Raw genomic sequence first — 13,620 nt, forward strand, 5'->3', positions numbered from 1 at the left:
CATGCTTTTGAAGAGGTCCACTTTCTGTCAGCTCGCCTGAGAAGAGGAGAGGGCAGCAAGTCTTCCTACACATAAGTATGCTTTGGTCAGGTTAATCCCAAGAGGCTCACACAAAGCGAAAGCAAGCTGAGCTTCACCTCCGCTCAAATTTAGGTGGCAATGCCAGCGGCCAGAGCATGGACCAAAGGGAGACCTCCCAACTGAAGGAAGGAATTTAGAAAGCCCATGCCCTGGCTAGTCAACCATTAAAAGGTCTGGATTAAATAAGGCTCACTTCCAGAAACACAGGCTCTCAATACAGCATTCCCTAATCCTGGATCTATGTTTAACAGAGGCAAAGGAAAGAATAAAGGGATCTATCTTAGGTATGTTTTTTCCCTCTAAAAAGTTATTTTTTTAGGCCTCTCAGAAGGAAGATATAAGACCCAAGGCTTTTAAAAATCTAAATATCATCAAACAAGAATAAAAGAGATGTGAATAGTTGCTACTTCTAATGTCTTCCAACACTCCAGACATTTATGAGTCTTTTAAAATTCCTTTTCTAATGATATAAAGGCCTCTCCAACTAGCTCAAGTAGCAACGGATGGGTTTTCAAGGTCAGCTTAACTTGTTCATAGTCCCTGGGTAATTTTCTCGCTTCTCTCTTTGCAGACTGACCCATTCTTCAGGGCCCATTTCAGGGGTCTGCAAAGTCCTCACACCATCCTCTCCTACTCCAGCTGGCACTGAACTCTGCCCCACCCAGACATGTTATCCTGTTCACAGCTCATATTCCACAGAGTTTGACCATTTATTTTTTATAAACTGCCTTACATTTTTGCTAAAGTACGTAGTCTGTGTGATGGTCCTATTTTTCCCATGACAATAAATTCCCTGAATGCAGTAATGTCTTATACTTCTGTTCTATCACCCATCCCACCAATACCTGGAGTCTAGAACAGCAGTGGCACACAGTAGTGCACAATACACTTTATAAAACCCCGTGGAAGGTTCCAGTGCTACACACTGATTAGGAAGGAAAGACATCACCGCCTTTCAAGTATGTCTCGTTTGCAGCAACATGGCTATACCTAGAGATTATCATACTAAGTGAAATAAGTCAGAGAAAGACAAATATCATATATCACTTATATGTGGAATCTTAAAAAAATGATACAAATGAACTTATTTACAGAACAGAAACAGACGCATAAATATAGAAAACAAACTTATGGTTACGAAAGGGGAAAGGGGGGGATAAATTAGGAGTTTGAGATTAACAGATACACATTACTATACATAAAACAGATAAACAACAGGGTCCTACTGTATAGCACAGGGAACTATATTCAATATCTTGTAATAACTTATGACGGAAAAGAATTTGAAAAAGAATATATGTGTGTGTGTTTGTGTGTGTGTGTGTGTGTGTGTGTAACTGAATCACTTTGCTGTACACCTGAAACCAAGACAACATTTTAAATCAACTGTACTTCAAAAAAAAGACAGTGGGGTTCGGGAGAAGTATGCTTGCAACTCATGCAAACTTGACTCTAGTGGGGAAAACAGGATGATTAATAATAATAAAAACAACAGGAGCTTCCCTGGTGGCGCAGTGGTTGGGAGTCTGCCTGCCAACGCAGGGGACACGGGTTTGAGCCCTGGTCTGGGAAGATCCCACATGCCGCGGAGCAACTAGGCCCGTGAGCCACAACTACTGAGCCTGCACGTCTGGAGCCTGTGCTCCGCAACAAGAGAGGCCGCGATAGTGAGAGGCCTGCGCACCAAGATGAAGAGTGGCCCCCGCTTGCCACAACTAGAGAAAGCCCTCGCACAGAAATGAAGACCCAACACAGCAAAAATAAATAAATAAATAAATAAATAAATAAATAAGCCAAGCATTTGAAGCCCTTATTAAAAAAATAATAATAATAAAAACAACAATATTTATCGAGTGCTCCACTAAATGCTGGCATGCTGGCACTATGCCAAATGGTTCCCATACTGGAGACAGGGCTACAATAAACATTCTGAAATCCTAGAGGAACTTCCCACACCTGTTCCCCAATTCAGCCTGGATGTCCACTCAGCAGCCAGCTTGGATTCCTTTACAAGTGCTGGAAGGAAGCATTAAAGTCCCTGCTCACCCAGAGGGACAGGTGAGCACCAGCCTGCTGGGTGTCTCCTGCTCAGAACACGTGGGTAGGACTCCCGTTACCGAGTAGCTAAGGCAGGCGCATGCAGGAAGCTGCCTTTGATTAAAATCACCTGTTCTGCCTGGAATTAATCAAGCGTTCTCTGTACAGGCCAGAAAGGACCTCAGAGCATTACAGCTTTTGTTTTCCTTCTTAAGCCACAGGAATTACCAAAGAAAGTCCACAGACTACTGACTCTAAGTGATTTTAGGTCTGGTAGGAAAAAAGAAAACAGTTCTTTAGGTAGAGAACAGAGTGTTCATTAAAGAAATCTCTCTCCCTTTCTGGGTCCCGGACATCTGTTATCTGCTGCAAGCTGTGGACCCTAAGTATTGACATTATTCGAGTTCGCATTAATCATGTTAATCTTTATTTATTATGTAGCACATTGCCAAAGCAAAATGGAACTCTATAAATTTCAGCTCTACCACAGAGGAAGGAATGAAAGGTCAGTTTACCAGAGTCCACAACCAGTTGAAAAAATCTAAAGCATAAATATTACCTAAATATACCAGTTAGGTACACCTCCCCCTTCATTCCTGAAAAATGTTACATTAACATAACTATTGCAGACAAAGGACTTTAGAGAGACAGGAAGTATGCCAAAAATTAAACCATCTTTTTGGAGAGCTTGTTGAATCGGATGGAAATTGCTCCATAGGCAGCATTATATTTAGAGCAACAATCTTAACAAGGGTTACACCAGGCTCATGGTTCTGCGAATCTCAATAGAAATAAGAAGAGTAATAACATGATTCTTCTAGAACTTTGTACTTCAATGGCCTTCAAACACATCATGAATTCAGACTTCTTGAGCAACTCGTATGAAGTAAGCAAGGTCATTTTCATTTTCTAGATAAGAATCTGAGGAGATTAACTGATGTGCCTGTAATCAGAGTTACAGCAATCAGGATGGGGTATCAACTTTCTTTGCAGTTTCACTGTGCCAGGCACCGTGGTAAGCATTTTACATGAGGACCGCTTTATGCCTTGCAACTATCCTTTCTCACTAAAAACCGAAGTTCAGAGAGGTTCAGTAACCTGCCCAAGCTCACAGAGCCCGGAGTGTCTGATTTAGTCTATGTTTTCCCTGCTGTGGTTGATGGTGTTTCCCAGTTAGAAGTGCAGAGCAAGGGTTCGAAAACCAGGACTTCTAATCCCAAATGCTACCCTCCTCCATGAGACACTCCCTAACTACCACTCTTGCCCACCCCATATTGAGTGAAACTCCTCTACCATAGTCGATTATTGCAAACCTTCACTCTACTTTCACTCTGTCATAAATATTTGTCAGTTTAGTAATTTCACGTACGTTGGGTCCCTGATAGGCTTGGGCCATCTCTTAAGTTTATAACTCTCTCTAGAAGATCCTGTTTGGAAACTAGTAGGCACAATAAATGCTTGGTGAGTGACTAAATGGATAAACAAAATCCAGTGTTTTCTTATCGTGTGTCTGAGAATTACAAAGTGTGCTATATGTTCCTTTTAGACTATTAGAAAAGTTGGTCTAAAATGTCATTCCTGGCACAAATCCTTTTTAAAAATCTACAGCTAGGACGGAGAAATTATAAATATGATTAAGGCTGTTATGTAATACAGTCCAAATTTCGATAATACAGGAATTTCTGAAAATCCAAGGGCAAACTTTTCAAAGTCTGATAAAAGACAGCTTTAGTTACATGAGTCTCCATGTTCTTCTCTCCAAATACTGCGTGGTCTATGGTCTTCACTTCCAGTCCAAATTCTTCCCTGTGACATTTATTCTTTCTTTAATTTCAGCCATGAGTGGAGGAAGAGACCAGTTGACATTGCCCTTGTACAGTGTCTTTTATAAAATAGGGTGCTGGGTTCACTCTTACTGGCTCAAGTGCCAATGGAATCAAGAGGGAGGATTCGGAATATGACTGGTGTGTTTCAGGCTCCACAGGGGCTGTGAAGTGTGAAGACGTCTATGCCCTCAACTTCTTTCCTGTGACTTTTTTTGTCTTTGTTCTTTTTCCCTCTTGACCTTCTCAAGTATCTGAATTCACTTCTCTGTCACCATATTACACAGAGCTCTAGGTTACAGTGAGAAAGTGAATCAGGAGGGTGGGGGTCCTCACGTGCATGGGAGGCTCCCCATACTTAAGGGGGTGCTGAAAGGATGGACGCGGCTCCAGTTCTCTGAGTCTTCTCCTTCAAGTTCAAGGATGCCTGAATCAGACACTGATAGCTGATGACCACTCTCTGTCTTCTAATGAAATTAAAGTCAGATCCTGATTCAACACTATTTAAATGCTAAACTCTGCTTAACAAAATGACTGACCCACTCATAATTAGAAAAAAATCAATAGCTTCAGAAAAACCCTTGGCATTCTCTTTAACTTATGTTAATGGGAACCTTGCATTTATAAAACGCTTGGTGTCAGTTATATGTTTCTACTTGAACAAACATGAGCAGGAGAAATAACTATCAACTCGATCAGTACTTTGTTAGGGAAGTGGGACATGTCCCAGCCAACAAACATCAATCACCTAGCCTAACTTTTGACCAAAATCAACTCACCCAGAGCGAGATAGCTATAGTATCTTCTAATTCTTCTAAATTTCATTTAATTAAAACTCTATCCATCACAACTCTCACTGAGTGTTTTACCTGCTTGTTCAGATCTAAAAGAGACAAGTCACAAGAAAGCAACACACTTCTGAGATTTACTCTGCAAAGCACTTTTTCCCAGTGTATGTACTTGTCTCAGAATGCATTCAACCAAACTCCACACCTGCCCTTTCTGGTCCTTAGTCAACAAGTTAAGTTTTCAGTGCACTCTCTAGAAACTTTTTGAGCAAAAAGCAAGAAAATTAATATGTGTATGTTTTATGTAAAGATTTAGATACTGGAAGTTCTACTAAACATTGACATTTCATTGATGGGTAGTACAGAAATCATAAAACATCTGGGGCTTAAAGTTAAGGCTCTAAGGAGATTATTTATGGCATGCTGGCCTAAGGCCAAGCAAGGAAGAAGTTCCTAGAAAGAGAAGTGTGACAAAGCCAGCTACCCATAGAACCCAGCATGGCCCAGGTTACTCTCTCCCAAGATAGAGAAAGGGGGCAGCTGGCTCTCTGAATGGCTCAGGAACCACGTTTTACAATTATGAGTAAAGCAAATCTAAGGCTTCCTGTGAAAGCCTCCGATTTCTATTAGATCACTTCACCTCAATGTCAGTTGAAATTAAAACATACCAAACCAGGCAGGTAAAACGCTCACCTTTTCAAGCAATTCCCAGAAAGGAGGATGCTGTTCTCCATACAATAAAATAAATAAGAGCGTATAGCAAGTGTCAGACTCATGAATTTAAAAGGTGGACTAACAACTAGAAACAGTCGTACGAGCATTCCCTTACCTGTTTTGATGTTGATGGCAAAAAAGTTCTGAGGATTCCCACTTGTAATCCTGTATGTCAGTTTTTCACTGGAACTAGAGTCAGGGTCCTCAGCCTGGATCTGAATGACGGATACATCCTTCGGAGAGTTTTCCATGACAACAGGATAATAAATAGGTTCAGAGGTCAGCGGGGCATTGTCATTCACATCTTCAATTTCAATGTAGACCTCAATCGTGGAATAGAGTGGAACAACGCCCCGATCTGTGGCGTACACAGTCAGCCAGTATGACCCTGTTGTCTCTCGATCAAGAATGTCTGCAGTAGAGATGACTCCTAAGAGAAAGCAAGGAAAGTGTAACTGCTATAGCAAAACAGGAAGACATTAGGTCAATCACCCCAAACTGAGGACGGCTGTGCTAAGTGATCTTGGCATATGAAAAAAAAAATCCATCACACAAAATTAAATGAAAGTGTTTCTCTTTACATCAGAACACTATTTTCTGCAAAACTGTACTAACCAGTTCTTCTACCATTTGAGAAGTATAATTATATTCACAAATACTTTATTTGAATTTCGGGGGTAGACGTATCTACACACACACACACACACACACACACACACACACACACACGAGACAGTTGGGAGCAATGGGAAGAGAGTGGGCCAGAGGTCAAAACACTTCCCATGATGCATGGGAAATCAGTGCACTATCGCATCAAAATTTCCATTTGACCTGATATTGAATTGATTTCCTATACAACCAAGAGCTTTCCTGGGATACATTATTTTGTCTGTTCATTCACAAAAATGAAAAACACCTTTAAAATATTCTTTTGCCTGTTAGGATAGAAACTATTTTGCATGCAAAAGTACAAACCTCCTTGATACTATTTCTCTACAAATCTAATGTCACAGTTATTCCAAAAGAATCAGAGAAGAAGCCGTAAGCCATACCAACATACTTTCTGAATGAGCTCTAGCCCCCTCAAGAACTCTACAGAGTGCACTAAATAAACTCTAAGCCGCTTTGAGGGATACTCAGGGACAATCATTTTAAATTAGGAGCAGAAAAATGCCCAGTCTGCTGCCTTCCACCTTTCCCATTTCATGGTTGAAACAAGCACCAACCAGGAAGTCAAACATCTGACAGCAAAGCCAAAGAGAAAATGCTGTGCTCTTGAATATCTTTACAGCCCTCACCCAACCACCAAGGCTATAGAAACTTACTACAGGAACTGTTAAGTACTTTCCACTGCGATGGGAAAACTCTGGGATTCAGCTTATAAAATCTCTAAAAGTAGTCAGGATACACCTGGAAGGCGTGTAATTCATGTAAACCTTTATACCCTAAAAAAGATCCGTGGAAGGAGTCAAGAAACACTTCTCCAGTTCTGACCTGAATCTTATATCCTCTGTACTCCTGTTGGATTAGGCACATAATTTGGCCTGTAGATCTTGCATAAGCAAACTGCCAAGTATAGCACCTGGGAGGGAGGAGGGCATCTTTCCAGAAACAGGCCAGAAAAGTGAAGGCTGCCTGTAATTCAGAACAGCTATACGATTCAAAGGGAGATCGCCCAACGGATGCTGAAGTTTCCGTTCTAAAGTTATCCACCAAAGAACTCTGTAAGCTTTATAATTCTCTCTTATAATGAGGGCATCAAGTCTCAGATGTGAGTACGTAACTTGTCCAAGGTCACACAGCTAGTTGCAGAAGAACCCGGATCTGTCTTCCTCGAATGTTCCAGTTTCAACCCAGACTCCATGACTTACTACCTCTTTGACCGTGTACAAGGCGTTTGAACCAAGCAAGCCTAGTTCTATCACCCATATCTCAGTGCTGTGGTGGCAATCATGTAATTAAACGTATGCCGAGAGTTTGGCAAAATGCTTGCAACACAGCAGATGCTGAGTATATGTTAAATCAATATGAATCAAAAGCAACACCCAAAGTCTTGTAAATAGTAACCACCCCCCAAAGCAAGGAACAATCTTGAGAGGAGAGAAGTTTGCGATGGAAAGTCTTGTTAGATATTTTTTTCTCCTCTGGTCATGCGGCATATTGTTGCTTGATCTTTGTGACTTGCCCATGATACCTTTTCATGAAAATATCTGGCCTGTTTGGGGAACAGCAAAGTCAGTCCACTAAAAAGAGAACTTAAGAAGGAACAAAATCAAAGAAGTTAGGTCAGCTTTGTCTGTACCTCGCCTGACCACATACCATGCACACACGCACTTGTGTGTACGCGCGCGCACACACACACACACACAGATTTGTAGTCACAGAATTGCTCTGGGATCCCTGGAAGTCACTTATATCCCTTTTCTTGGACCTGTCAAACTGGGACAGGCTCTGGACCTTACAGGCTTTGGACATTAAATGATTGTGAGAAGTCCTTAGATGAAAGGCATCCACTAATGCAAATTAAAATATATGGGTGGAATTTTACTCTATTTTTTAATGAAACATCAGATACGTCCTCTAGAAATTAAAATTCTCTCTCATTAAGATAAAATATGTCTATGGCTATATTTACTCATTAAGTAGAAGTGCAAATGAGTATCTTGGAACATAAGTGTTCAGGCTTTGCTCTCATGATCCAAAAATTTGAGGACAAAATGAAAAGAAGGACTATGAAATGTGTTGACAATTATTATAAGATTCATCCAAGGCTCCATATTAACTATATTAAACAACCAATGCCTAATGATAGCATTTTCTCACTTTCTTCAGTGCTTCACAGCTAATTATGATCCACGTGGTCACAATTAAAAATATAAATCCACATGAGCTTTTCTATCAAGCAAAATCTCACTTCTGAGGTTGCCCAAAGACTGCCAAAATCATGTCATAGCCCATAGCTTTGTAACAGCTACCATACATTCTTTATTACTTTTTTACAATTATGGCATAATTGACATACAATAAACTATACACATTTAAAGTAAACAATCTGTGCGACTTCCCTGGTGGTCCAGTGGGTAAGACTCCACGCTCCCAATGCAGGGGGCCAGGTTCAGCCCCTGGTCAGGGAACTAGGCCCGCATGCATGCAGCAACAAAGAGTTAGCGTGCTGCAGCTAAAAGATCCCGTGTGCCGCACTGAAGATACGGCATGCCGCAACTAAGACCCGGTGCAGCCAAAATAAATAAATAAAATAAATTAAAAAAAAATAAAATCCTCTACAATTTCTCTAAAAGAATTTAAAAATAAGCCATTTGTAAGTTTTGACACCCGTGAAACCATCACCACCAAGATAAAAAATGTGACCATGACCTCCGAAAGTATTCACCTTCCCATTTTTAATCTAATTAAAATGCTCTCAAATTTTCCCTACCCACAGACAACCAGATTAGCTTTGTCACTACAGACTAATTAGCATTTTCTAGAATTTTACAGAAACGGAATGATACAGTATGTGCTCTTTTTCTCTGGCTTCTTTCACCCAGAATAATTATTTCTGATTCATCCATGTTGTTGTACATTTAAAAATACAACAGACCTTCTAATTTATGAGTAGTATTCCATTGCACACGTATAGCACAATTTGTTTTTAACCATTGACTTGTTGGACATTTAGGTTGCTTTCAGTTTTTAGATATTATCTAAGTATCTAAGAAATCTTTGCCTATCCAAGGTCACAAAGATTTTTCTCCTGTGTTTTCTTCCAGAAGTTTAAAGTCCTAGGTTTTACATTTATACCTATGATGAATTTTGAGTTAATGGTTGTATATGGTACAAACTCTGGACCTAAGCTCATTTTTCATATGTGGATGTTCACTGTGCCAGCCCCATTTGTTGAAAAAAAACTATCTTTTCTCCACTGAATTGCCTTTGCATCTTTGTTGAAAATCAATTGACCATATAAGTATGGGTCTACATTTGGACTCTCCATTCTGTTTCATTGATCTATTTGTCTATTTTTATATCAATATCACACTTTCTTAATAACGCTTCATAATTAGTCTTGAAGTCAGGAAGTGTAAGTCTTGCAATTTTGCTCTTCTTTTCAAAGTTGTTTGGGTTATTCCAAATCCTTTGTGTTTCCATATGAAGTATAGAATCAGCTTTAGAATCCATATGAAATTGAGAAAAACCTATTCGGATTTTTACTGGGATTATAATGACTCTATAAATCATTTTGGAAAGAACTGACATCTTAACAACTTTGAGTCTACTGATCCATGAAAATGGTGTATCTCTTTATTAATTTATGTTTTCTTGTATTTCTCTAAGCAATGCTGTATAGTTTCAGAACACAGATCCAGCACATCTTTTGTCAAATTTATCCCTAAGCATTTCATATTTTGATATTATTAGAAATGGCATTATTATTTTAATTTAAATTTAAATTGTTTGTTATTAGTATATAAAATACAACTGATTTGGGGCTTCCCTGGTGGCGCAGTGGTTGAGAGTCCGCCTGCCGATGCAGGGGATACGGGTTCGTGCCCCGGTCCAGGAAGATCCCACATGCCCCGCGGAGCGGCTGGGCCCGTGAGCCATGGCCTGCGCGTCAGGAGCCTGTGCTCCGCAACGGTAGAGGCCACACAGTGAGAGGCCCGCATACCACAAAAAAAAAAAAAAAAAAAAAAGAAAAATACAACTGATTTTTGTATATTGATCTTGTATGTTGCAACCTTGTTATACTCACTTATTAGTTATTACAGGGTTTTTACAAATTCCATAGTGTTTTCTACGTAGATGATCATATTATCTCCAAATAGGGACAGTTTTACAACCACTATCATCACCTACACATTCATGACTATTTAATCATTGTGTGCTGGGATTATGATAGGTGCAATAAATGCATTCATCATTAAATTTTTTAAACCTATCATTCATTCAGCAAGTATTTCTTAGTGCCAAGCACTCATGAGGTAGTTACTATTTTTATCGCCATATTACAGGTAAGGAAAGAGATTTAAGTTAAGTAACTTATGAATGATGACTCAGCCAGTAAACAGAAGCTCCCATTCTCAAACAGTGGTCTGTCAAACTTGAGACTGGTTGCTCACCAAAACAACATTATTTTCTCTTTTTTTTAACATCTTTATTGGAGTATAATTGCTTTACAATGGTGTGTTAGTTTCTGCTTTATAACAAAGTGAATCAGCTATACATATACATATATCCCCATATCTCATTATTGTCTTTTTAATCTATATAGACATCAGAGTCACATAGTATTTTATGTCCAAAGAAATTCTTTTTTCCCCTCTGTTAGAGAAGTGTCATTAATTGGGCAAACAGTGTTGAGTTAATATGATACTTTCCTATTTGACTTCTCCAAATTGACTGTAGAAATCATAAAAAGGTACTTCTTGGTATTTCTTTGTAGAATATAAAAACACAATCACAACAGTACTGATTCTCTGCAAAGAGAGTCTTTTTTTTATTTATCAAAATATGCAGAACATAAATGTTTGTGACATATTCGTAGTCCGTTACCTAACACAGTCCCGGAGTGTTTATCCCCAGAAAAGAGTCTCCTTCCATCTGCCCGTTAGAGAAAGTACATTCTACAAGAAGAGTATCTGGCTGCTTAATCACTGTGGTCTCACTGCGTACAACAGTGCCTGGCATGTAGCAGACACTCAAAAAATGTTCATGTATGAATTTAAATCCTCACACTGAATCAGCAGTAGGTTAGTTTACATCACAGATGAGATAAGTCAGCCTCACTAAATCAGATCTGGAAGGGACTTCGAAGATCAATAGGTATAACCAAACCCCTAATAATCAGTAGGTATATGCTCCCACATGATGCCTGACCCAGCACCCAGCCTCTGCTCTGAGTTTGGTGACAGGGTCCGCATCATTTACTAGGGAGTTTCAGCTAATGCAGAGTTCTTCACACTGAGGCAAAACTTCAGTCTCTCTAATTTAAATGTTTTCCTAACTCATATCCTAGAATAAAATAGAACAAGTCTGCAAACCACCATTCACCTGTGATAGCTCTTCAAATATCAAAAAATGACCCTCTCCATGGTTTTTCTTCTCCAGACTAAGAATTTCTTCCTCATGTGCCACATAGGCTTCTATTCTCTTCTTCCTTGTCTCTGCTCTGAACCAAGAATGAGCAATTAATAAATCTTATTTAAAAAATAAACCATCCACAGTGAGCTTCTAGCAAATTTCAGGGAGCGCTGCTCAGTAGAAAGAACTCAGGTGGAATATCCCAGATGCAGATACATCCTTAACCTCTTTGCATTTTCACCTATCACAGAAATGCTCAATGTGGATTCAGTTGAGATGCCAAATTTATGCTGATATTCACGAAAATAAAAAAAGTCTTTAGAAATACAGTTGGGATTTTTTTATTTTTGAGATAAGCTTATGTTTATAAAATTTTTCTTTTCCTGTTTCTTCTTTACTTGCTGTATAAGTCTAGTAGCTGACTAGAATTATTTGAGAAACCTAATATTTAATTGTATAAGCAGATACACAAACAGTATTTATTTATTTATTTATTAGAACTGTGCACAGCTTGAAATGGAATTAGTTGATCCCAGCATGAAGCACATTAGCTGTAATTGTTCCTTCTTATTCACAAATATTAGAAAAACTATATGCACCTTTTTCTCATAGAATAAGCCCTACATATTGGAGATGAAAAGAAAAACATGTATGGAGCTGCTCAAATCAGATGGCCATCACACACTGGGTTATTTAATTTACCTTTTTTCCAGCCATATCCCCATATGTGGCACCCAAAGTCTCAAATGACATCTTGCCCCCAAAGAATGGCAACCAAATACCCACAACAGCTCTAAAACGACCTGTCAACAAATGGTTCAGGGAGTGCTTTGGAGGTTGTGGGCCCATGACATGAAGAAAATCCCTCTGCCAGGATAAGTACTATAGATTCTGAGGCAGTTAAAAAAAAGACAACAAAATTTTAAAAACACCCTGGTTGCATATTCTTTGTAGATACCTCTAATAGACGTTTACTTGTGCATATATATTTAATTCTTATTCCCAATCAGTCAAAATATTAACTCCCAATTCTCAGTGCATTTAAAATTTGTATTGACTTTTTATTTTGAAATAATTATAGACTAACAGGAAGGTGCAAAGAAATGGACAGGAGTCCCTGGGCAACCTTCACCCAGCTTCCACCAATGTTAACATCTACATGTATTTTTAAATTGCTTATTTCTTCAAGAATCAAACACTTAACTACATTTATTTCTGAGAGAATATGAATTCTTTCATGGGCTCTATAACCCCCTTTAGCCAACCCTTGCTTGTCTTTATTTAGGAGGATCACACAGTTACTATTTTTCTTTCTTTTCCTATTCATCCCCAGACTTGTATAAAGCTCTTATTGCCTTAGGAAGGATCACTGTTCTGAGCAGAGTGTGGTGATAATTAAGGGAAGAATGGGGATTTTATCCTCATAGGCCCAACCCAGGGTCAGTCCATGCACACCCATGGTCATATCTATAACTGTTACCACTCCGAAATATACTGAAATCAACTGAAATCAGCTAAAATGGGATGAACCAAGATGCATAGAGCAATTGCGGGTGGAGAAAATCTTAACTTAGATGTTTAAAATGCTTCAAATACATTTTAGCATACACGTATTATATATGCATACGCTTTTATATACTTTATATATCACGTATTTGACACATAATATATTTAAATATATAATTTAAGGCACTTTTTAAATCGGGAATTTTAAGTGAATCACCCAGCTGATCAAGCGGCAGAGTCAGGCCTGGAATCTGGAGCTGTGAATCTGAGTATGCACGCTTTTCATTACTGGAGTTGCCTGCTGACTTATCCACATGTGTCCATTATCATGAAAAAGAAGGCAATTCCATGCCCCTGCGCTCTCAGTGGGTTGGTATCAGCTCTTTAGTAACAGGAAATTCAATAGTTTCATTACTTTCCTCCATTTCTAAAAGTTGCTGCAAGATATTATTCTGAATCCATTTTTATATCTTCTCAGAAGATTCTCAGTTGTTGGAATGGTTTGAGACCGGGAGAATTAGAAGACTGAGTCTTCCTTAAATATCCAGTACTCCTTTGCTTTTGTACAAAGGAGTCTGCACGTACTGCTC

At 39.0% G+C, this 13,620-nt stretch overlaps 1 protein-coding gene across 2 annotated transcripts in view; it reads right to left on the reverse strand.

Moving 5' to 3' along the window:
- FAT3 (FAT atypical cadherin 3) overlaps positions 1 to 13,620 on the reverse strand; it is a 560,923-nt gene that overhangs the window by 380,282 nt on the left and 167,021 nt on the right. For both annotated transcript variants that reach the window (XM_073808321.1, XM_033862147.2), the window contains exon 2: positions 5,559 to 5,873. In XM_073808321.1, the coding sequence (XP_073664422.1) occupies positions 5,559 to 5,873 (315 nt within the window). The remainder of the gene's footprint in view (positions 1 to 5,558; positions 5,874 to 13,620) is intronic.

The sequence above is a fragment of the Tursiops truncatus genome, chromosome 8, assembly GCF_011762595.2.
Source record: "Tursiops truncatus isolate mTurTru1 chromosome 8, mTurTru1.mat.Y, whole genome shotgun sequence".
NCBI lineage: Eukaryota > Metazoa > Chordata > Mammalia > Artiodactyla > Delphinidae > Tursiops > Tursiops truncatus.